The sequence below is a fragment of the Carcharodon carcharias genome, chromosome 26 (assembly GCF_017639515.1).
Source record: "Carcharodon carcharias isolate sCarCar2 chromosome 26, sCarCar2.pri, whole genome shotgun sequence".
Classification (NCBI taxonomy): domain Eukaryota; kingdom Metazoa; phylum Chordata; class Chondrichthyes; order Lamniformes; family Lamnidae; genus Carcharodon; species Carcharodon carcharias.
Window position 1 is genome coordinate 36,912,090 of NC_054492.1, and position 22,361 is coordinate 36,934,450.

The 22,361-nt window shown below is 40.9% G+C and overlaps 1 protein-coding gene across 1 annotated transcript in view; it reads right to left on the reverse strand.

Annotated features, from left to right (window-relative positions):
- Positions 1-208: 208 nt before the first annotated feature.
- The window catches only part of igdcc4 (immunoglobulin superfamily, DCC subclass, member 4), a 140,446-nt gene continuing 118,293 nt past the window's right edge, over positions 209-22,361 (reverse strand). The window contains exons 16-20 of the mRNA XM_041174907.1: positions 17,040-17,177; positions 15,505-15,619; positions 12,518-12,752; positions 5,356-5,520; positions 209-1,984 (exon numbers count right to left, since the gene is read on the reverse strand). Of these exons, the coding sequence (XP_041030841.1) occupies positions 1,286-1,984; positions 5,356-5,520; positions 12,518-12,752; positions 15,505-15,619; positions 17,040-17,177 (1,352 nt within the window). The 3' untranslated portion in view covers positions 209-1,285. The remainder of the gene's footprint in view (positions 1,985-5,355; positions 5,521-12,517; positions 12,753-15,504; positions 15,620-17,039; positions 17,178-22,361) is intronic.

A 22,361-nucleotide genomic window follows, 5' to 3' on the forward strand; every position in this document is an offset into this window, starting at 1 on the left:
TATACACAAGAAATTTAATATATAGATGAATAGGTGTTTGATAGTAAAAATGTACAGTCAGCAAAACTGTTTGTATGTACAGTCTTCCTAAAATCAAGTAACAGGATTTGATGCACTTTTGAAAGCTATTTAAATATACATTAATTTACTGGTCTTGAATCTTAAAATTTTGCCAAAAGCAAATGGAGGTTACTTATTTTTCTACAATGAAATGTGTTTTGCAGTGGTAGAGAATTGCTTTAAATTTCATGTTAAGGTGTGGCGTCGGGCTCTGAATAAGGCTTAATTTTCATTTTGCAGGTAAGGGATGGTGGTGGGTTCAAATTAAGGCTTAAGCTTCAGATTTAAACAAGTATCATCCAAAGTATTTTCTCCCCCATCACTCTTCCTGCAGAAACTTTTTTTTTTAAAACCATTTATAAATTAAATAGAGAATATCACCAGGAATTTGGGAGTTTTCCCAATAGAACACTGCAGTGGAAACCCTATTTGCTGCTCTTTTCCTGGAGTTTCTGCTGAACCTTTGGCAGCTGATTGGCAGAAAATCACAGGAAATTCCCAGTGCATGCATTACAGACTCGTCGGATACAATGTAGACCCCACAGGATACAAACACATTTTCAAGCCAAATTCACCAGAATGATGAAACACCAGCATTAATTGCAATTTGGCACGCTATTTTGGGAAAAAAATATATTTCACATTCATCATGTGTGTATCTAAAATCTTTCTCAGAATTACCCAACGTCTATGACATCTGATTCATTTTGGGTTTTACATATACCATGGAGGCATGGCTGAAAAGGTGCATGTGCATCTGTTTCTTAAATTTAGTTTTGTTTCAGTGTTTCATCAAGCACTGGTTGTTTAAGTAATTCCAATTGGAATACGGAAGAGGTCATTTTGAAACCTGTGCAAAGGTAATAAAAATAAAATAACTATAAAAACAAGCTACAAAACTAATGGAGTACAATACACTCAATATTTTAACAGATATGAGGTAGTTCTGTTGTATTGGAGAAAGGTGAGAGTATTATAAATGCTACTCTAAAACACACAGTTTCACTTTATAATATTAAATAAGAGGGAGTTCTCAGCAAAACAAGGTCATTCCATCACAGAGGAGCATGTTCCTAAAATACTAGATACAGAGGCCTGGTAACTGATCTCAGGCTCTTTATTGAGGTGTGCAAGAATCCTTGGTAGATGTGGTAATAGGCACTCGTAGAGTGTGCAGTTGCAGGGTAAACCGCAGTATTTGTGAAAGTCAGTAGTGTGCTAATGATTATGGGCACAAGTCTTTCTCAGATGCTGAGGTAGTAGTGATACTAGAGGCAATGAAATGATGAGCAGCAACATCCTCACCTGTGAGCAAAGGCTGGCATCTAGCAGGGAAAGTTTCTGTGTTTTTCAGGCATGATGATTCTGAGTTTCTGTTTTTTAAAGTGAAACCATTAACTGAGCTTTTCCAACCCTCAATGCTCTGAAAACCATTAGTAAGCCCATGGGATTCAGATGTCTTCATCTTGCTACTTTTAGTTTTAGAATGCAACAATGAGTTGTCCTGTGGCTCAGTGGCATCCCTGTGCTTTTCTGCATCAATGCAATCCATCACTTCGTCTGCAACAGCAGACAAAGAATTCTTGCAAATCTCAAGAGACTGACTCTCTTTAGCAGGCAAAGCAAGCGTACACTTGCTTTGAAGATCTTCATTCCAATCTTCAACTGGTACAACAGCAGTACACTCACCCTCAAGGTTTTGCTTTCCCTTCCAGTCTTCAGCAGATAACATAGGAATATACTCACTGTGAAGATCTTCTGTGGATGAAGCAGAAATGGACTTAATCTGAAGATCTTCCTTACTCTGCCAATCTTGGTCCTCACAAGTGGAGTTTCTTTCTGATGCTGATAATTCAGAATGAACAATAACCTCAGCTTCAACACGATTCAAACCTGAAGGCAGGTGTTCCTTCCTTGCTGTACCCTGTTTAAAAATTTTAAAAAGAAAAATGACTTTATGGTTTAGATTCATCTAGTCCCTGTGTAAAAGGTTCAGATTCTCATTCAGGTAACACCATGATTTATAATTGGTAAGTGATTTGGCACAGCATGACATGACAACCTGCAACAAATCACAAAATTTCTTGAATTTCTACACTTACTACATTATAGTAAAATTGCTGAAATCCCGCAAGAAATGAAATGCCAATTCTGCATGACAATATATAATTTTCCCTAGTCATAAAGACTAATAAACCAAATTGAGCGGAATTGTTAGATGAAAAAAGACCAAGGTCCACTTACTTCACCTTCTACCATCCTGGTAATTACAGCTGTTAACTAGCCTGGGCAATCAATCTTGATTCAGTTCTTCTACAACAACTCCAGACATGAGATGAGGAAAACTCAGTGTTGGAAATCTTTGGGAACCATAAATCTAAGGTTTCCAATTCTTCAAGTTCTTGCTACATGCATCCTCACCCTTACACCAAAAGTCCCAAATACTTACTAATCACTGCGAATATTATGTAACCAGGAGTTTCCTGGAGAAACTGGAGAGCCAAATCTCCTCTAAAAATGCAAGATAAACTTTACAATGTTGCCAGAAATGTGAAGAACCCAAGACTATTCATCAACCAGGTTTTGACTAAATATATACAGGCTTCATCTTACAGCTCATGTTTAATACATTTTCAGTACTACAGGTAATAAAGTGCATCTCAAAGCATTGACAATAATCCAAGAGAAAACCATTAGACTACCTAGTATGTCTTGTTGATTCTTCAAAAGATATGCAACTTCCATACACCACAGAGACACAGTCTATTCCTCTTCAAGTTGTTTAATTCAAATTATTTGAGTGTTCAAATTTCTTTAGTCACTACTTCCCCCCTGTTATTCATGGTATTTTAATCAAATCATTGGATAATTCAAAAAAAGTGCAAAAAGAACTTTGAATTATTGGTAGATTATATCACAGTTCAATCTGTTCCAAGGAAATCATGCTATTTCACATGCATAAAGTGTCATGCTCTTGCCAAGTGGCAATCCCACATATTTTCTGCTCTCCCTTTGTACAAAGCCCTATAGGCCCTCATCACTGCATTTTGACTGGTTATGAAATGAGAACTCCCAACAATACTGCCCCAAAGCAAACATGTCTGTATAGCTTGTAGGGATAGATGGGTAGGGTCATGGTATATGGAGAATAATGAAGATAACTATGACTGATAGGCAATCTGTCATTTTTATTCATTCCGCATCTTCCAGACAGTAAGATTATAAATTTAGGAGAGGGAGACCCCTCATTGGTGCCACAACACCAAGTACCTGAACTAACTGGGTCACTATTGTGTCACTATTAGAACTAGCCAATAGTGTTGAGCAAATGCACAATGTCTGCTACACATGTCAAGTTTTGCATGCGATCAAATGAGATATAAAGACATGACATGGGTATAATGTAGCTCAAACTGCCTCTGGGTATCCCTGCATGATGGCAGCAGTGTAAGATGCCATCATCTACCTATTTTGATTTAACATTATAGGAAGCAAATAATTGTGGAGACTTCCTAAATGGTACTGTGCAGGACACACAATAACTTTGGGCCCCGATGCTCTAATTTTTATTTGTGATTGGTAAATTGAAAGAAACGGTCACATTTTTAGATCCGAACAAAAATGGCGAATGATCTTTTGTAAGTATCCAAGTTAGTCCTCTGTTAAAAAAACAAAAATACCTGGAAAAACTCAGCAGGTCTGGTAGCATCTGCAGAGAGGAGCACAGTTAACGTTTCGAGTCCGAATGACCCTTCAAGTTCTCTGGGTAGCTTGATCAGAATGTTAAATCAAGTATGCATGATTTGAAGCAAGAGGCTACAGTAATTCCAAGCATAAATTAACAGTACGGCATTTTTGTATGTCAGAAATGCATCCAAGTACATTAGAAATGAATGAATTGTTGCACTTTGCATCGATTTTATAGCCTTTGGCAGTTGATGTAACCATGCTGATGCACTGTGTAGTTACATTTTGCCTCTCCATGATATCATCCAAAAACACATCAGTTTCCACATATACGCTGATGACACCCAACTCTGCCTCAACATCACCTCCTGACATCTCCACTGTCTCAAAATTATCAGACTGTTTGTCCAACATCCAGTACTGGATATGTAGAAATTTCCTCCAATGCTGGAAAAATAAAATCCATTGTCTCCACTCCCTATTACAAACTTCATTCCCTAGCTACTGACTCCATCCCTCTCACTGGCAGCTGTCTAAAACCCTCATCAATGACATTGTCACCTCCAGGCTTGACTATTCCAATGTACTTTTAGCCAGCCTCCCAAATTCTTCCCGCCATAAACTTGAGCTCACCCAAATCTCTTGTTGACTGTGTCTTTACTTGCACCAAGTTCCATTCACCAATGACTCCTGTGCTTGCTGGCCTTCATTAGTTCCCAGTTATGCAACACCTTGATCTCTCATCATTGTTTTCAAATCCTTCCATAGCCTCATCCCTCCCTATCTCTATAATCTCCTCCAGCTCCACAACCCTCCAAAATATCTGCACTCCTAATTCTGGCCTCTTGAGCATTTTGATTTTAATTGCCCCACCTTTGGTGGCCATGCCGTCAGCTGCCAAAGCCCTAAGTTCTAGAATTCCATCTACAAATCTCTCTTTCTTCCTTTAAGACACTTCTTAAACTACCTCTTTGACGAAGCTTTTGGTCATCTGTCCTAATATCGCTTTATGTGGATCGGTGTCAAATTTTGCTTTATAATGCTCCTGTGAAACACCCTGGGATGAGTTATTATAATAAGGATGCTATATAAATACAAGTTGTAGTTGTTGCTTCATTTACTCTCTACTTGGCAATCTAGTGTTTAGGAGGCATATTACTGGTCATTGGTGTTACAGTACAACCTAGAGAACACACCTTTTCATGCTTTTGTTTGTTTGTCTCATAAATAACAACCAAACATACTATTTTCTAGAGGCTTCCAGAAACCTAAAAGAGAAAATAACCTGGACATGACAGTTTTAATACCAGAATATTTCCATGGAGGTTCTCCCAATCGTATGTGGAATTTCCATCAAAGTTACATAGGATGATTAGAAGAACACCTATGGAAATTCAATCACAGAATATTTAACTCAATGTTACAGTTAACATTAAGCCCAAACGAGGTGTACAATCAACTCCACAAACTCAAGCCTGCTCTATTTCCCACCCTGAAATGATTTCTACACTTTTACCATGATAACCTCTTAATTTCAAATTACTTGTTGAACTTAACTCCTCTGAAGAAAACCATAAGGAGCTGAAATAGGGATAATAAATAACATACCAGAATATTGTCAAAAACAAAGTTTCCATGTAGATCATCTTCACTGGTACCAGGGTTAAGCCTCAGTGGTTCATTCGTCTTGCAGGTTGAATCTGGCAGAATTGCACTGCTATAGCAAATTGCATCATTTGCCCACTTGTGATGAATAGAGCCATTCCAAGCACTCTTTAAGAGTGGAAATAAAAAGAAAAAAAGCCCATCAACTCACCAAAAATTAAAAAAACCGAAGGGAGAAATCCAGGAAAGGTTCTCAAAAATCACATCTCATGCAACAATAAATTCCTCATATTAAATTTAAGTTAACAATTTGACATTTTAGCTGTTTTCCTTAACAAGGAATTTGTCTCTTGCCAAAGCAAAAGAAAAAAAAATCTTTACTTATAGTAAAGGAAAAACGCCCTAAACTTTTAAATGCACAGTTCAGCAGTGGGTATCATATCTAGTGTTGACTGAAACTGAGCAACTACAAATGAGACCTTAAGAGAAATTTCAACTAATATATCTCAAATGCATTAAAAATAAATCAAAATTCTCCAAAAAACTGTGAGCATTTACTAAATATTCATTTTTTAGCCTGTTAACTGGAAGGCTCTGACAAGTCAAACAGGAGAGATGCACAACTGTTTAAGTTTCAAGCGTTTGCCACCACAAGAAAGAGTACAATTGGGATGATAATATCTCATTTTTTGCTCAGTGTGTTTCCTCTATGTCTCTGTGAAATGCCTTGGCATATTTTTCTATGTTAAAGGCACTACATAAATCTAAGTTATTGTTTATAGTGGTTGAAGTATTCATCTAAGTTTGAAAGCAAGAATCCCGACAGATGTTTCATTGAGCATAGAGCAACTGAGGAATTTTATGTATTATGGACACATAGATGCCAAGGTCCATTGAGCAAACCAGTTCCCTCAATACGCAGTGTCTTCTGAACTACTCCATTTATTTGCTCAAAAAGCACAATGCTAATTTGAAAGGAGACTACAAGGATACCAGAAGATCCTAGAAATAAAATCTCTTCTATTCTTAGAATGCTGGTAGGTAAGCAGACCATATTGCTTCAGGTACCATTCACTGGTGTGTCCCTCTTCTGGCAGATGATTATATAAAAAAGCTCATTCTGTGTAACAGCTCTGTGATGGAGCTATTTCTTCTGAAACAATTATTCACAAGATAAAGATTCTAAGTTTAGGAATCCTGCCTCATTTTAAAAGGCCAGCCAAGTGGATCATTTCTATGGTTCAAAGATTAACAGGATAGTTCTCCTGTTCCAGAACTTAAAGTGGTTCTCCACAGTTGGCCTTAGAACAGGACATTCTAAAGTTTCATTTTAGTTATTATCTGGTGGGGATAGGGCTAAGCTTAAAATAAGGAGAGGGACGGCTGAGTCAACTGACTCAGGATGTAAAGTGAACCTCCGGACTCGAGTAAAGTGTATCTTATCACTTAGAATGGTTTAAAGCTTTCGTTTGTGGTTTTTTTATAAACAGGATGCCAATGTAACATCCGCCTGCTCAATGAAGTGGGTCTTACCAGATGAAGGGAATCTCTTAACAAATTGGCCTGAGTGTTTGCAAGCATTCCAGAAATAGGCAGTGCTTGAACAAACAATAAATATTTGAAGCACATGGGGTAGGGATTTCAGTTATGCTTGGAGGAACATTACAAATTTTGAAACAAAAATACCTGAAAAAACTCAGCAGGTCTGGCAGCATCTGCAGAGAGGAACACAGTTAATGTTTCGAGTCTGTATGACTCTTCAACAGATCTAAGTAAAAATAGAAACGAGGTGAAATATAAGCTGGTTTAAGGGGGGGTGGGACAGGTAGAGCTGGATAGAGGGCCAGTGATAGGTGGAGATAGCCAAAAGATGTCATAGACAAAAGGACAGAGAGGTGTTAAAGGTGGTGATATTATCTAAGGGTGGAAAGCAGGACAAGCAAGGTACAGATAACCCTAGCGGGGGTGGGGTGGAGTGAAGGAAAGGGATCGAAATAGGCTAAAAGGTAGAGATAAAACAATGGATGGAAATACATTTAAATAAAGTGGAAATAGGTGGGAAAAGAAAAATCTATATAAATTATTGGGAAAAATGGGGGATTGGAAAGGGGGTGGGGATGGAGGAGAGAGCTCATGATCTAAAATTGTTGAAATCAATATTCAGTCTGGAAGGCTGTAAAGTGCCTAGTCGGAAGATGTTCCTCCAGTTTGAGTTGAGCTTCACTGGAACAATGCAGTAGGCCAACGATGGACATGAGAGCAGGGTGGAGTGTTGAAATGGCAAGCGACAGGGAGGTCTTTGCGTCAGTCTTCACAGTGGAAGACACGAGTGATATCCCCAAAGTTCAAGAGAGTCGGGGGCAGAGGTGAGTATGGTGGCCATTACCAAGGAGAAGGTGCTAGGAAATCTGAAAGGTCTGAAGGTGGATAAATCACCTCAACCAGATGGATTACACCCCAGAGTTCTGAAGGAGATAGCTGAAGAAATAGTAGAGGCGTTAGTGGCGATCTTTCAGGAATCACTGGAGTCAGGGAGGGTCCCAGTGGACTGGAAAATCACTAATGTAACCCCGCTGTTTAAGAAGGGAGTGAGGCAAAGACGGGAAATTACAGGCAGATTAGCCTGACCTCAGTCGTTGGTAAGATTTTAGAGTCCATTATGAAGGATGAGATTTCAGAATACTTGGAAGTGCATGGTAAAATAGGGCAAAGTCAGTATGGTTTCATCAAGGGGAGGTCATGCCTGATAAATCTGTTAGAATTCTTTGAGGAGGTAACGAGTTGGTTAGACAAAGGACAGCCAATGGATGTTATCTACTTGGACTTCCAGAAGGCCTTTGACAAGGTGCCGCACAGGAGGCTGCTCAGTAAGATAAGAGCCCATGGTGTTAGAGGCAAGGTACTAGCATGGATAGAAGATTGGCTGTCTGGCAGGAGGCAGAGAGTGGGGATAAGGGGGTCCTTCTCAGGATGGCAGCCGGTGACTAGTGGAGTTCCGCAGGGGTCAGTGTTGGGACCACAACTTTTTACTTTATACATTAATGATCTAGATGAAGGAACTGAGGGCATCCTGGCTAAGTTTGCAGATGATAAAAAGATAGGTGGAGGGACAGGTAATATTGAGGAGGTGGGGAGGCTGCAGAAGGATTTGGACAGGTTAGGAGAATGGGCAAAGAAGTGGCAGATGGAATATAACGTGGGGAAGTGTGAGGTCATGCACTTTGGTAGGAAGAATGGAAGCATAGACTATTTTCTAAATGGGGAGAGAATTCAGAAGTCGGGAGTGCAAAGGGACTTGGGAGTCCTAGTGCAGGATTCTCTTAAGGTTAACTTGCAGGTTGAGTCAGTAGTTAGGAAGGCAAATGCAATGTTGGCATTTATTTCAAGAGGACTAGAATATAAAAACAGGGATGTGCTGCTGAGGCTTTATAAGGCTCTGGTCAGACCACATTTAGAATATTGAGAGCAATTTTGGGCCCCGTATCTCAGGAATGATGTGCTTGCCCTGGAGAGGGTCCAGAGGAGGTTCACGAGAATGATCCCAGTAATGAAAGGCTTAACATATGAGGAATGTTTGAGGACGATGGGTCTATACTTGATGGAGTTTAGAAGGATGAGTGGGGATCTGATTGAAACTTACAGAATACTGAGAGGCTTGGATAGAGTGGACATGGGGAAGATGTTTCCATTAGTAGGAGAGACTAGGACCCGAGGGCACAACCTCAGAATAAAAGGAAAACCTTTTAGAACAGAGATGAGGAGAAACTTCTTTAGCCAGAGAGTGGTGAATCTATGGAATTCATTGCCACAGAAGGCTGTGGAGGCCAGGTCATTGAGTGTATTTAAGACTGGGATAGATAGCTTTTTGATTGGTAAGGGGATCAAAGGCTATGGGGAGAAGGCGGGAGAATGGGGTTGAGAAACTTATCAGCCATGATTGAATGGCGGAACAGACTTGATGAGCCAAATGTCCTAATTTCTGCTGCTATGTCTTATGGTCTGGGTCATGCTTGCGGACAGACTGAAGGTGTTCTGCAAAGCGGTCACTCAGTCTGCGTTTGGTCTCTCCAATGTAGAGGAAACTGCATTGGGAGCAACGAATGCAGTAGGCTAAATTGAGGGAAGTGCAAGTGAAATGCTGCTTCACTTGAAAGAAGTATTTGGGCCCTTGGACAGTGAGGAGAGGGGATGTAAAGGGGTAGGTGTTGCACCTTCTGCGGTTGCAAGGGAAGGTGCCGTGGGAGGGGATTCAGGTGTAGGGGGTGATGGAGGAGTGGACCAGGGTGTCCAGGAGGGAACCATCCCTACGGAATGCCGCCGGTGGGGGGGGGGGGGGGTAAAGGGGACATGTGTCTGGTGGTGGCATCATGCTGGAGTTGGCGGAAATGGCGGAGGATGATCCTTTGAATGCGGAGGCTGGTGGGGTGATAAGTGAGGACAAGGGGGACCCTATCATGGCTCTGGGAGGGAGGAGAAGGTGTGAGGGCGGATGCGCGGGAGATGGGCCGGATATGGTTGAGGGCCCTGTCAACCACCGTGGGTGGAAAACCTCAGTTAAGGAATAAGGAAGACATGTCAGAGGACCTGTTTTTGAAAATGGCATCATCAGAACAGATACGACGGAGGTGAAGGAACTGAGAGAATGGAATGGAGTCCTTACAGGAAGCAGGGTGTGAGGAGCTGTAGTCAAGGTAGCTGTGGGAGTCGGTAGGCTTGTAATGGATATTGATGGACAGTCCATCACCAGAAATTGAGACAGAGAGGTCAAGGAAGGGAAGGGAAGTGTCAGAGATGGACCATATGAAAATGATGGAGGGGTGGAAATTGGAAGCAATATTAATAAATTGTTCCAGGTCCAGACGAGAGCATGAAGCAGCACCGAAGCAATCATCGATGTGGGAGAGGGCCAGAGTAGGACTGGAGCAAGAAATGTTTCACATACCCCATAAAGAGACAGGTGTAACTGGGGCCCATGCAGGTACCCATAGCCACACCTTTTATTTGGAGGAAGTGAGAGGAGTTGAAGGAGAAATTGTTCAGTGTGAGAACAAGTTCAGCCAGATGGAGGAGAGTAGTGGTGGATGGGGATTGTTCGGGACTCTGTTCAAGGAAGAAGTGGAGAGCCATCAGACCATCCCGGTGGGGGATGGAGGCGTAGAGGGATTGGACGTCCATGGTGAAGAGGAGGCGGTTGGGGCCAGGGAACTGGAAATTGTTGATATGATGTAGGGTGTCAGAGGAATCACGGATGTCAGTGGGAAGGGACTGGACAAGGGGAGAGAGAATTAAATCAAGATAGCAAGAAATGAGTTCTGTGGGGCAGGAACAGGCTGACATGATCGGTCTGCCGGAGCAATCCTGTTTGTGGATTTTGGGTAGGAGGTAGAAGCGGGCCATCCGAGGTTGGGAGACTATCAGGTTGGAAGCTGTGGAAGGAAGATCTCCGGAGGAGATGAGGTCAGTAAGAGTCCTGGAAACAATGGCTTGATGCTCAGTGATGAGATCATGGTCCAGGGGGAGTAAGGAGGAAGTGTCTGCGAGTTGACGCTCAGCCTCTGAGGTACAGGTCAGTGCGCCAGACAACCACAGCATCATCCTTGTCAGCAGGTTTGATGACAATGTCAGGATTGGACCTGAGAGAACAGAGTGTAGCAAGTTCAGAGAGAGACAGGTTAGAGTGGGTGAAAGGAGCAGAGAAATTGAGACAACTAATGTCACGCCGACAGTTCTTAAAGAAAAGATCAAGAGAAGGTAAGAATCCAGAGGGAGGGGTCCAGGTGGAGGGAGAATATTGGAGGTGGGTAAAACTCTTCCATAGGTAAAGTGGCATGATGGTGTCAGAGGGACAGGCAGGGGTGGAGGGTCCTGGATGGGTGTTGGTGTCGATGATTACAAATTTTGAGATGCATGAAGAAAAATAATCTGTGGCATTTTAATTTTGCCACTCTTGAAGCTTAAGGGCAGCATATCTGTGGGCACAAAATAACTTACTAAAGAAAGAAAACATTTTGTTCGAAGTTAAATACAGGCCAATTTTATTGCCAGAGAGCTGACAGATTATCAGTAGAGAAACAGTGCTTAAGAGGCTATTTAAAACCTTATGGGAAGGAAGGATTATATCAACAATATTACGGTAACAAAACTATGTTAAAAAGTGTTATTCTATTGATTCTCCTTTTTAGATTCCGGAACTTCATGTTCTTCATCGTACAGAACTTGTGTATTGCTGAAAAAAGACATGTTGTTGAAGCTTTTTGTCTTGCACTCATCAGGACAGACAAAAGAATACCAAATTTCAAAGGGAACAATAATTTATACTTTGGTTGGCAAGTAGACTCTGACTGGTTGGAGACATTGCCGTGGGGAAACTATCAGTGAACAGTTGTCCCCCATGCTTTTGTTTGATTAAGACAGACGCAATGCCTGGACATATTCCTTTTGCCTGCGTGAGAATATATGCAGCTCCTAGCAAGCCTATGTGAGCCATATTGCGAGCCTGACTGATAATCTTAAATTGAGATTCCGTGATTAGACAGCACTTACTCAACAATCCCAAGTGTGCTAAGAATTACACAAACCACCAATTTAAGAGCATCAGTTGGGCTTGCAATGTGGCTCACTTATACTTGCTAGAAGCTACATATATTCATGCGCAGGGCCTTGTCCTCTGCAAATAGAAAAAACATGTCCTCACATTACTCATTTTTCGATTAAGCAAAAGCATGGAGGACAACTGTTCCCTGGGCACTCTCCATGACACTGCCTCAACCAAGGTTGACTTTTCTTTTTTTTTGAATTTTAAAAAAAGCTTGGGGGATAACTGTTCACTGGAGCATTCTCCATGGCAATGCCAGAGTCTACTTGCCAAGCAATCAGCACTGTTTACTCTCTGAAATTTGGTATTCTTGTGCCTGTCCTGATCAGTGTAAGACGAAAAGCTTCGCCAGCATGTCTCTTTTTTTCCAGTGACCTTCATGTTCTTTTGGGAGAGAAATGAAACACTGGAAAAGGGGGAAAAAAAACACCAATGTCCTCCATTCTATAGGAAAACAGACTCATAGTGCAATCTTGTGGACTACCAATATTTCAGCTGACTCCTAATCACCAACCTCATATTTGTATATCCCACTATATTTAGAAGATGATTTAGCATGTCAAAAAATACCTTTAATTTTAGCTGAATGCCATCATCTGGAAGACGGGTATCCATAAATATTTGCACCTCAGTGAGTTCAGTTAACTTGGTAGACAGGGACAGATCTTCAGACGGAGCAGACATTAGTGTTTCCAGCTCATGTGCATGAGGATGGGAAATATTGAGAGTTGAAGAAGCTTTCCTTGCCCTGCGGTAGTGAGCATGTTCAGTGGTCAGGTGGGAATCGGGACCCGAGGAACCTTCTCTGTCAATGAAAAGATATGTAACATTAGCCATTTTACTTTTTTACTTCAGCATCAAACAAACAAAACTAACTGCCTGAAGTCTACTTATTAGCCTTTGTGTCTGGAGCTGCCCTTGCTTCTCTGATGGGATTTTGATTACAACAAAACAGAACCTATGAAAAGGATGTTTTATTTTTAAATTTTATACCTACTAACAGGATAGCACACCATGATCAAGTTCTTGCATGTTGGTTAGATGAAAAATGCAAAATAAAAGAAAAAAGCGTATGGTGGGGGGTAAACTTAAAGGGGCAGAAAATAGAGACTTATACCAGGCAGCTCTTGTAATTTTCTCATGCTTGCTCTTGGACTAGCATAGGAAGAGACTAAAGAACATGCTATCCACCACACTTCTCAATCATCAACACACAAGCTAGGCAAGCCAGAAGGAGGGGCATGGTGGAAAAAAAATCTACATTCAAGATAATTTTTTAGGAGTACACTTCAGAGGAAAGGAAATTAAATTCCAATCTTTTAAAAGTTTTGCTCATGGGTTGAGCTGTGCAGTGTTTTATAACAATGATTTTTCACCTCTGGAGCTTGAATTAAATTAATGGATTAAAATTCTCTGACATCTTTTATGCTATGTATTCGTTCACGGGATATGGAAGTCACTGGCTAGGCCAGCATTTATCACCCATCCCTAATTGCCCTTGAGATGGTGGTGGTGAGCCACTGCCTTGAACCGCTGCAGTCCACACAGTGCTATTAGGAAGAGAGTTCCAGAATTTTGACCTTGTGACAGTGAAGGAACAGCATTATAGTTCCAAGGCAGGATGGTGTGTGGCTTGGAGGGGAACTTGCAGGTGGTGGCATTGCCTTTGTCCTTCTAGGTGGTAGAGGTCACAGGACAATCTAAGCAATCCAAGGTAAATTTGTTTCAAGTGCCAAGTGAGTGCAGCTTCACAGCAAACAACTTATTCACATTTAAATTGGTGCTTTCATTCAGTCCACAAGAATGAGATGGGCAGTAGACTTGCTACCCCGTGACTGGGCTCAAGCTATAACAGAAAGGGGGAGGGAGTAGGACTATTTCTTTTATCCACTGTGTATTAAAATCATAAACGTGCTCTTTATGTGTGTTCATAATGTGCTACAAAGAGAGAAAAAGAAACCTTTATTATGGAACAGTTTATCAGCTTCATCATACCTGATCTGCGTGCTTGATACTGATTTACAAGCAAAATGCAGTCAACTGTTCATTTACACCAGCCAGCATTGACATCATACATCTTGATGAGCATGTATATTTACTTAAAAATTGGAAAAAATAATTTTACATAATATTTAAGCAAAAATAGTTAATATTTTTCAATACTTAATTGATCTGCAGTATCATAATTGTGGAGGCAGTCAATACAAAGATTTTCCATCATTAAATGAGGCCCATACGATATTCCAAATTAGTTACTTGATACACATTAGCATGATACAAATCTGTAAGTGGAATTGTTAACACCAAGTTAATTGTGAATAGTCGTTTGCTGTGAAGCTACACTCACTTGGCAATGAGTTAAGACTGTTGAGACAAATTTCATTTGGATTGCTGAGATTGTCCCGTGACCTCCACCACCCAGAAAGACAAGGGCAGCAGATGCATGACAACACCACCACCACCTACAAATTCCCCTCCAAGTCACACATCCTCCTGCTTTGGAACTATTGTCATGAAAGTACAATAACTTTTATAATATTATTGTAATCTATTGTAAAGGTAGGTTAATAGTGGGGTTGGATTACACACCTCCATGTGTAGGTGTGTGTGTGTGTGTGTGAGTCTTAATTGAATTAAAGATGGCTGGTATGGGTGCATCAGAAGGGAAACTAAGTTTGTAATGCTAAATACGTAAACATGGCTGAAGTTTTCGAATGTGAGGTGTGAAGAAAATTTGCATTTTTAGATAAACCAGAGTAGTGAATTTCAGAGGCTAGGTGTTACACCTAGCCATAAGAGGCTAAGCCAAACAGTGTGTTTATTTTTCCCAAAGATTACCGATAATATGAGTGCTATGAAAGATTTATATGATGGATAAAGTAAAGTTGCAAAGACATATTGGAACAATGGGGTTTACATTAAAAAGGCAGAAATATGTATAAAGGAGATGAGGTTGTGTGTAAGGAAAGATGGAATTCTAAGATCTAACAAGTGTGAAAATCCTCCAGCCTCTATGTATCAAGCTGCTGTCTCCAGTAACCGAAGCTAAGAGAATTCATTTTAAATATCACTGTCCAGGGTGCTGTGTTCTTTGCCTGGGTCTGTTGAAATCTATGTTGTTTTACTGTTGCCTTCACAGAGGTGTAACTGGCAGCTAGATTATTTAGGGGATTTAGGAGTTATCATAGTAGTAATTTGTAGACCAATGTGCTTAAAATCATTTTTTATTAACAAATGTTTAATTTAGTTTTCTAAAAAACCTCTAAGGCTCAGTGAACTTATTACTACTGAATTCAAGGCATGCATCTTGAAATAAAAATACAAATTGCAAAATAGTTATGGCAGCTGTTTGAAGTTTCCCTCTGGGATTTGAGCAGTTCAGCATTTACCATCCCTGTTTATCATATCACTGTTCCTTCGCTGCAGCTGAGTCAAAATGCTAGAACTCCCTTCCTAATAGCACTGTTAACAATTGTCAACACAGCCCGAACAGCTTACTGCAGATTAATTATCCAAAATGAGTAACAAAAATACATTAGGCAGACTTAGCTCTTTACCTCCGTTTGTTGTTGCAGAAACTAGCACAGATACAAAAGAGAATGCAAAGCAGTCCGAGGCAGACACCCACAATGATGCCCGTCACTGAATGTATATCAAGAAGATCATGCAGCCCTGATAGCAAAAGAAAATAGTCAGTAGCCTATCACTTTTGCAATGTGCATCTGTGATTATAAAATTGAAGGTGCACGTCACCACCCCAGCAACATAATTAGCACAAACCTGACTCAAGTACTCACCAGAATTTCAAAGCACATATATTTCCATCTAATTCCATGAAAAGGGCTTTGTTAGGTTTAATATTCTCACATATTTTATTGCAGTTTAACGTTTTGTGGAAACACAAACACTTCACCACTTTAGGTAGCAGATTAAAGACCTCCAGTTTCAATTTGCTGAATGTTACATCATTTGTTCTGCATCATCAGGGCAGGTCAGCTTAACACATAAATAGTGAAATGAGCTCTGAGCAGTCATTCTACAATGTTTCAGCAGCCAAAGGGCAGTGTGAGCATTAGTAATATTCATCAGCATAGTTCTCATACCGCTACAATACAGACTGATATTTCTTATCAGGGCATTTCACTTATAACGTTTGTTAAAAGAATATAATGGTTTGGGAATTCCTCTTCCTGCCCATTGAGCGCTGGGGCCAGACTTCCACCCAATGCCCTGACCCCATCTTAAACTGACATTTCCCTGGATCAGAGGACATTATGTATGTGGGGCAACTCCTGGTGGCATCCATGCTAGTCTGCCACTGCTAGCACATAACAGGTTGCTGGTCCAGCACTAATTGAGCCAAAGGCCCATTTAAAAAGGGCAGAAGAACAGTGAAGACTAGATCAAGCTGTTTTTCAACTGAAGGCCTAAGCTGAGGCTAAAGCCATCAAGAGTTGAGAGACTGGGGTGAAACAGATTTCAGACCTCCCTACTGCTATCCCAAGGAATAATAGCAGTCTTATCCTGGGAGCGATGATCAAGAGGGGCAGATAAGACTGACCACTTGGTTAACATACTGGAAGGTGACAGATGCCCATGTAACCTGCCCCAGCAAGGAGTCAACACTTTTGGGAAAACAGAAGGGAGAAATTTGGTAAGAAAAAAAAGCACTGAAAAGATTTTTTTAAGCTTAGGGATTGATCATAGTGAATCACTGAGCATTCTGTTTGACGTATTAAAGAATAATTTATGAGTTGTGCTTTTTCATTTGTAGCCATGCAAGTTGAACACTCTAAAAAAAAAAATCAAATTACTGCACGCTATGGTGCCTCACATAGAAATTGCACTGCATCTCAAACAGGCCGGCCAGATTGACTTTTTTCTTGATTCATAAGCAGAGCACACTTGATACTGCATAAAATTTAATATTCTACACTTGTGATTTGCGTGTATTTAAATTTGATTTTTTGACTTAACGTTAATTAATATTGCAAATATACATTAACAATTTATTTACTACTCCGTTATGTGTTTTATAATACATCTCCAAATTATACAATATCAAAGCAGCATATAAACCGTCAAAGTTTACCTAATATTTGTTTAGACAGGGTTTGCACATCTTTTGTTGTGGAGTATGGTCCTGTTCCTACAACTGTCTTTGCACCCATCTTGAAGAAGTAGCGAGTATCACTCTCTAGTCCCTGCACATCAGTGCTGAAAATGTGCCCTAAACATAAAAATGACTACTGAAGATACTTGCAACACAAATTGTTATCAACAATGTAACTTCAATCAATATCTAATGACATTTCTGAGTTTATAGGTAGAAATTGAGGGAACACTTGCTTCAGACACAGGCATATATAAAGTTGATCATTCTTCAGCATGTGGTCTTACCTTGAACTTGAATGAACATTCTCCCAACCATCAATGCTAGCTCCCATTTTTTACTCTTTTAGCCAGTATGTTCCAGAGTCTCGGGCTGCAAATACACCATAACTGCAGGATTGGTACAAAGTAGCTTTACTCTGCAATGCTACAGTTATAGTGAAATGCAGAACCCAACCTGACACCAGGATGATGCAGAATAGGCATTGAAAGGGGAGCCTTGCTGCAGTTCCGAATCAGTTTGGGTTCTTATATCCAATCTATATTCAAGTTTAGCATTAAAGAGTCATAGGTTTAGCTTTGCACCATCACTAACTTTGTGAATGCATCGTAATATGGGCAAAAACAGGGCTATGGTCTACATTGTGAACTACAGCAAAATTAATAAGAGCTCACTTGAGAATACAAGATTTTATTTTATTTTTGAGTTATCACAGAAACAAGAAGTTTCATTTAATAACAGACTATGAATCAAGATCTTATACAGTGAATTTGTGATTAAGAGGGAAGTGTAAATTATCCATGGCTTCAAGGTCAAGGTAAACACAGTCATGATTTTTTTTTAAACTACTCTTCATAAACTCATTGCTAGGCACCTGCATCTTTGTTTTTATTTCTCTTGTGCATTTTGCTCTAGGCTGCAAACTAAAAGCCATTCTGGCTTGGATAGCAAAATTATTTCTATTCTCCACCTCTGAAGAGAAGTAACATGCAAGGACACAATAATTCTCAAATCACAAGAGAGCTAAAAAAATTGGAATAGGGAAGTTTCATCTGAAATCTTTTGCGGAGCAGCATTTGACTGAGTGTGGCATCAAGGAGACCTAGCAAAACTGGAGTTAATGGGAATCAGGGTGAAAACTCTCTGCTGTTTGGAGCAATACCTAGCACATAGGAAGATGGTTGAAGGTCAACCATCTCAGTTCCAGGATAACACTGCAGCAGTTTCTTAGGCCTAACCACCTTCAACTGCTTCATCAATAACTTTCCTTCCACCATGAGGTCAGAAGTGAAGATGTTCGGTGATGATAACACAGTGATCAGCATCATTAGTGACTCCTCGGATACTGAGGCAGTCAATGTCCAAATGCGGCAAGACCTGGGCAATGTCCAACTTGGGCTGACAAGTGGCAAGTAACATTTGTGCCACACAAGTGCCAGGCCATGACCATCTCCAACAATCTAGCCCCTTGAAATTTAATGGCATTACCATCGCTGAACCCCCCTCCCACCAAAATTATCAGTGTCATGGGTGAAGGGGGGTTACCATTGACCAGAATCTGAACTGGATGAGCATATAAATACTGCAACTACAAGAGCAAGTCAGAGGCTAGGAATCTTGCAGCAAGTAACTCACCTCTTGACTCCCCACAGCCTGTCCACCATCTACAAGGCACAAGTCAGGGGTGCGATGGAATACTCTCCACTTGCCTAGATGAGTGCAGCTTCAACCCTCAAGAAGCTTGATTGGCACCCCTTCCACAAACATTCACTGCCTCCACGACTGACGCACAGCAGTGTGTATCATCTACGAGATGCATTGCAGGAACTCACCAAGGCTCCTTAGACAGCACCTTCCAAACCCATGACCACTACCATCTAGGAGGATAAGGGCAGCAGATACAAGGGAACACCACCACCTGTCACTCACCATCCTGACTTGGAAATATATCGCCATTCCTTCACTGTCGCTGGGTCAATATCCTGGAACTCCCTTCCTAACAGCACTGTGGGTGTACCTACACTAAATGGACTGCAGCAGTTCCAAGTGGCAGCTCACCCACCACCTTCACAAGGGCAATTTGGGATGGACAATAAATGCCGGCCTAGCCAGCGACACCCACATCCCATGAACGAATAAAAAAAAGTAAGGGAATTTGATAAGGTTGGTTCTATCTATGGAGATATTGTTAGCTCGCAGAAAACGTTCTACAGGAAAATGTTTACTGAACAAATAAGTAAATTCTGGATGCAGAACATAGTTTTGCAAAAAGTCTATAGGTAAGTAGTCTTTTCTCCAACAGGAATGGAGTTGCAGATGACTCTAGGATTTCAGCTTGGCTCACTCTTGCCTCTGAGAGGGAAGACTTAAAACACATAATCCAGATTGACACTTCGATGCAGTACAGAGCAGATTTTTTTTTGATGAGGTATTAAATTAAGTTGCCTTTTTAGGATCCCAAAACACTATTCAAAGGAGAATGTGGGGTTCTACCACTGCCCTGGTCAACATTCATCCCTCGGCTAACATCAAGAAAACAGATAATCTGAAAGAAAAACAGAAAATGCTGGAAAAACTCAGCAGGTCTGACAGCATCTGTGGAGAGAGAAACAGAGTTAACGTTTCGGGCCCGTATGACTCTTCTTCAGAGCTAAAGAGAAGTAGAAATGAGATGAAATTTATACAGTTTGTTTTGGTGGGGGGGGGGGGTGCGCGTTGGGACCAGTTGAAGCTGGGTGGAAGGTCACTGATAGGTGGGGGGGTGCTAAAGGAGAGGTTGACAAAGATGTCATGGATACAAGCAGCTTATCTTATTTATCTCATCTGCTATCTCCAATTTGGCAGACACGTTTGGCTATACTTCAAAAGTAATTTATTTGTTCAGAATTTTTTTCGGATATCTGAAACATAGAAACTTGGAGCAAGAGTAGGCCATTCAGCCCTTCAAGCCTGTTCTGCCATTCAATACGATCATGGCTGATCTTCTATTTCAATGCCATATTCTCACTTTCTCACCATACCCCTTGATGCCACTCATGTCCAAAAAGATACCAATTTCTTTCTTGAATATCCTCAGTGACCCAGCCTCCACAGCCTTCTATGGTAGAGAATTCCACAGGTTGACCACCCTCTGAGTAAAGAAATTTTTCCTCATCTCAGTCCTAAATGGCCCATTTCCTGAGGCTGTGGCCCCTGATTCTAGACTCCCCAGCCAGGGGAAACATCCTCCCTGCATCAAGTCTGTCTAGCCCTGTTAGAATTTTATACGTTTCATTCAGATCCCCTCTCATTCTTATAAACTCTAGTGAATACAGGCCTAGTTGAACCAATCTCTCCTCATACAACAGTCCTGCCATCCCCGGTAACAGCCTAGTGAGCCTTTGTTGCAATCCCTCTATGGCAAGTATATTCTTTCTTAGGTAGGGAGACCAAAGCTGCATGCAATATTCCAGGTGTGGTCTCACCAAGGCTCTGTATAACTGCAGTAAGACATCCCCTATTTCTGAACTCAAATTCTCTTGCAATGAAGGCCAACAATACCATTTGCCTTCCTAATTGCTTGCTGCACCTGCCTATTTACTTTCATTGACTGGTGTACAAGGACACCCAGATTCCTTTGTACATCCACATTTCCCAATATATCACCATTTAAATAACATTGTCTTTGCTTTTAACACCAAAGCGTATAACTTCACATTTATCCACACTATATTGCATCTGCCATGTGTTTGCACAAACACACAAATTGTCTAAATCGCCCGGAAGCCTCCTCGCATCCTCTTCGCAACCCCGCTCAGTTTTGTGTCGTCAACAAACTTGCAAATATTGCATTTGGTTTCCTCATCCAAGTCACTTATATATATCTTGAAAAGCTGGGGCCCAAGCACTGATCCCTGTGGCACACCACTAGTCACTGTCTGCCATCCGGAAAAAGACCCATTTATTTCCACTGTTTCCCGTCTGTCAACCAATTCTCAATCCATGCCAGTATATTACCCCAAATTCCATGTGCTTTAATTTTGCCCACTAGCCTCTCACGTGAGACCTTATCAAAAGCCTTCTTGAAATCCAAATACACCACATCCACTGGTTCTCCCTTATCTATTCTACTAGTTACATCCTCAAAAAATTCCAGTAGATTAGTTAAGCATGACTTCCCTTTCATAAACCCATGTTGTCTTTGTTTAATCCCATTAATGCTTTCCAAGTGCTCTGCTACCATGTCTTTTATAATAGACTCTAGCATTTTCCCCACTACTGATGTTAGGCTAATTGGTCTGCAATTCTCTGTTTTTTCTCTCCCTCCTTTTTTAAATAGTGGGGTTACATTTGCCACCCTCCAATCTGTAGGAATTTTCCAGAGTCTATAGAATTTTGGAAGGTGACCACCAATGCATTCAATAGTTCCAGGGCCAATTCCTTAAGAACTCTGGGATGTAGATTATCAGGCTCTGCAGATTTTTCAGCCTTTAACCCCATTAATTTCTCTAGCACCATTGTTTTTTTTTTAAACTAATATTGATTTTCTTCAATTCCTCCCTCTCACTAGATCCCTTAGACCTAACATTTCTGGGAAATTATTTGCATCCTCTTTTGTGAAGAGAACACCAAAAGGTATATTCAATTCTTCTGCCATTTTATGTTCCCTATTATCATTTTCCCCATTTCTTACTGTAAGGGACCTACGTTTGTCTTCGCTAATCTTCTTCTCTTAACATATTTATAGAAGCTTTTAGAGTCAGTTCTTATGTTCCTGGCAAGTTTACTCTCATACTCCATTTTCCCCTTCTTGATTAATCTCGTTGTCCACTTTTGTTGAATTCCAAACTACTCCCAATCCTCAGGCTCACTGCTTTTTCTGGCAATTTTATATGTCTCCTCTTTCAATCTAATATAACCCCTAATTTCTTTTGTAATCCATGGTTGAGCCACCTTTCCTGTTTTATTTTTATACCAGGCAGGATTGAATAATTGCGGTCTCCTCTACATTGGAGAGACCAAACGCAAACTGGGCAACCGCTTTGCGGAACACCTGTGGTCTGTCCACAAGAGTGACCCAAACCTCCCTGTCGCTTGCCATTTTAACACTCCACCCTGCTCTCTTGCCCACATGTCTGTTCTTGGCTTGCTGCATCGTTCCAATGAAGCTCAACACAAACTGGAGGAACAGCACCTCATCTTCCAACTAGGCACTTTACAGCCTTCCGGACTGAATATTGAATTCAACAACTTTAGATCTTGAACTCCCTCCTCCATCCCCACCCTCTTTCCGTTTCTTCTCCCTCCCTTTTGTTTTTTTCC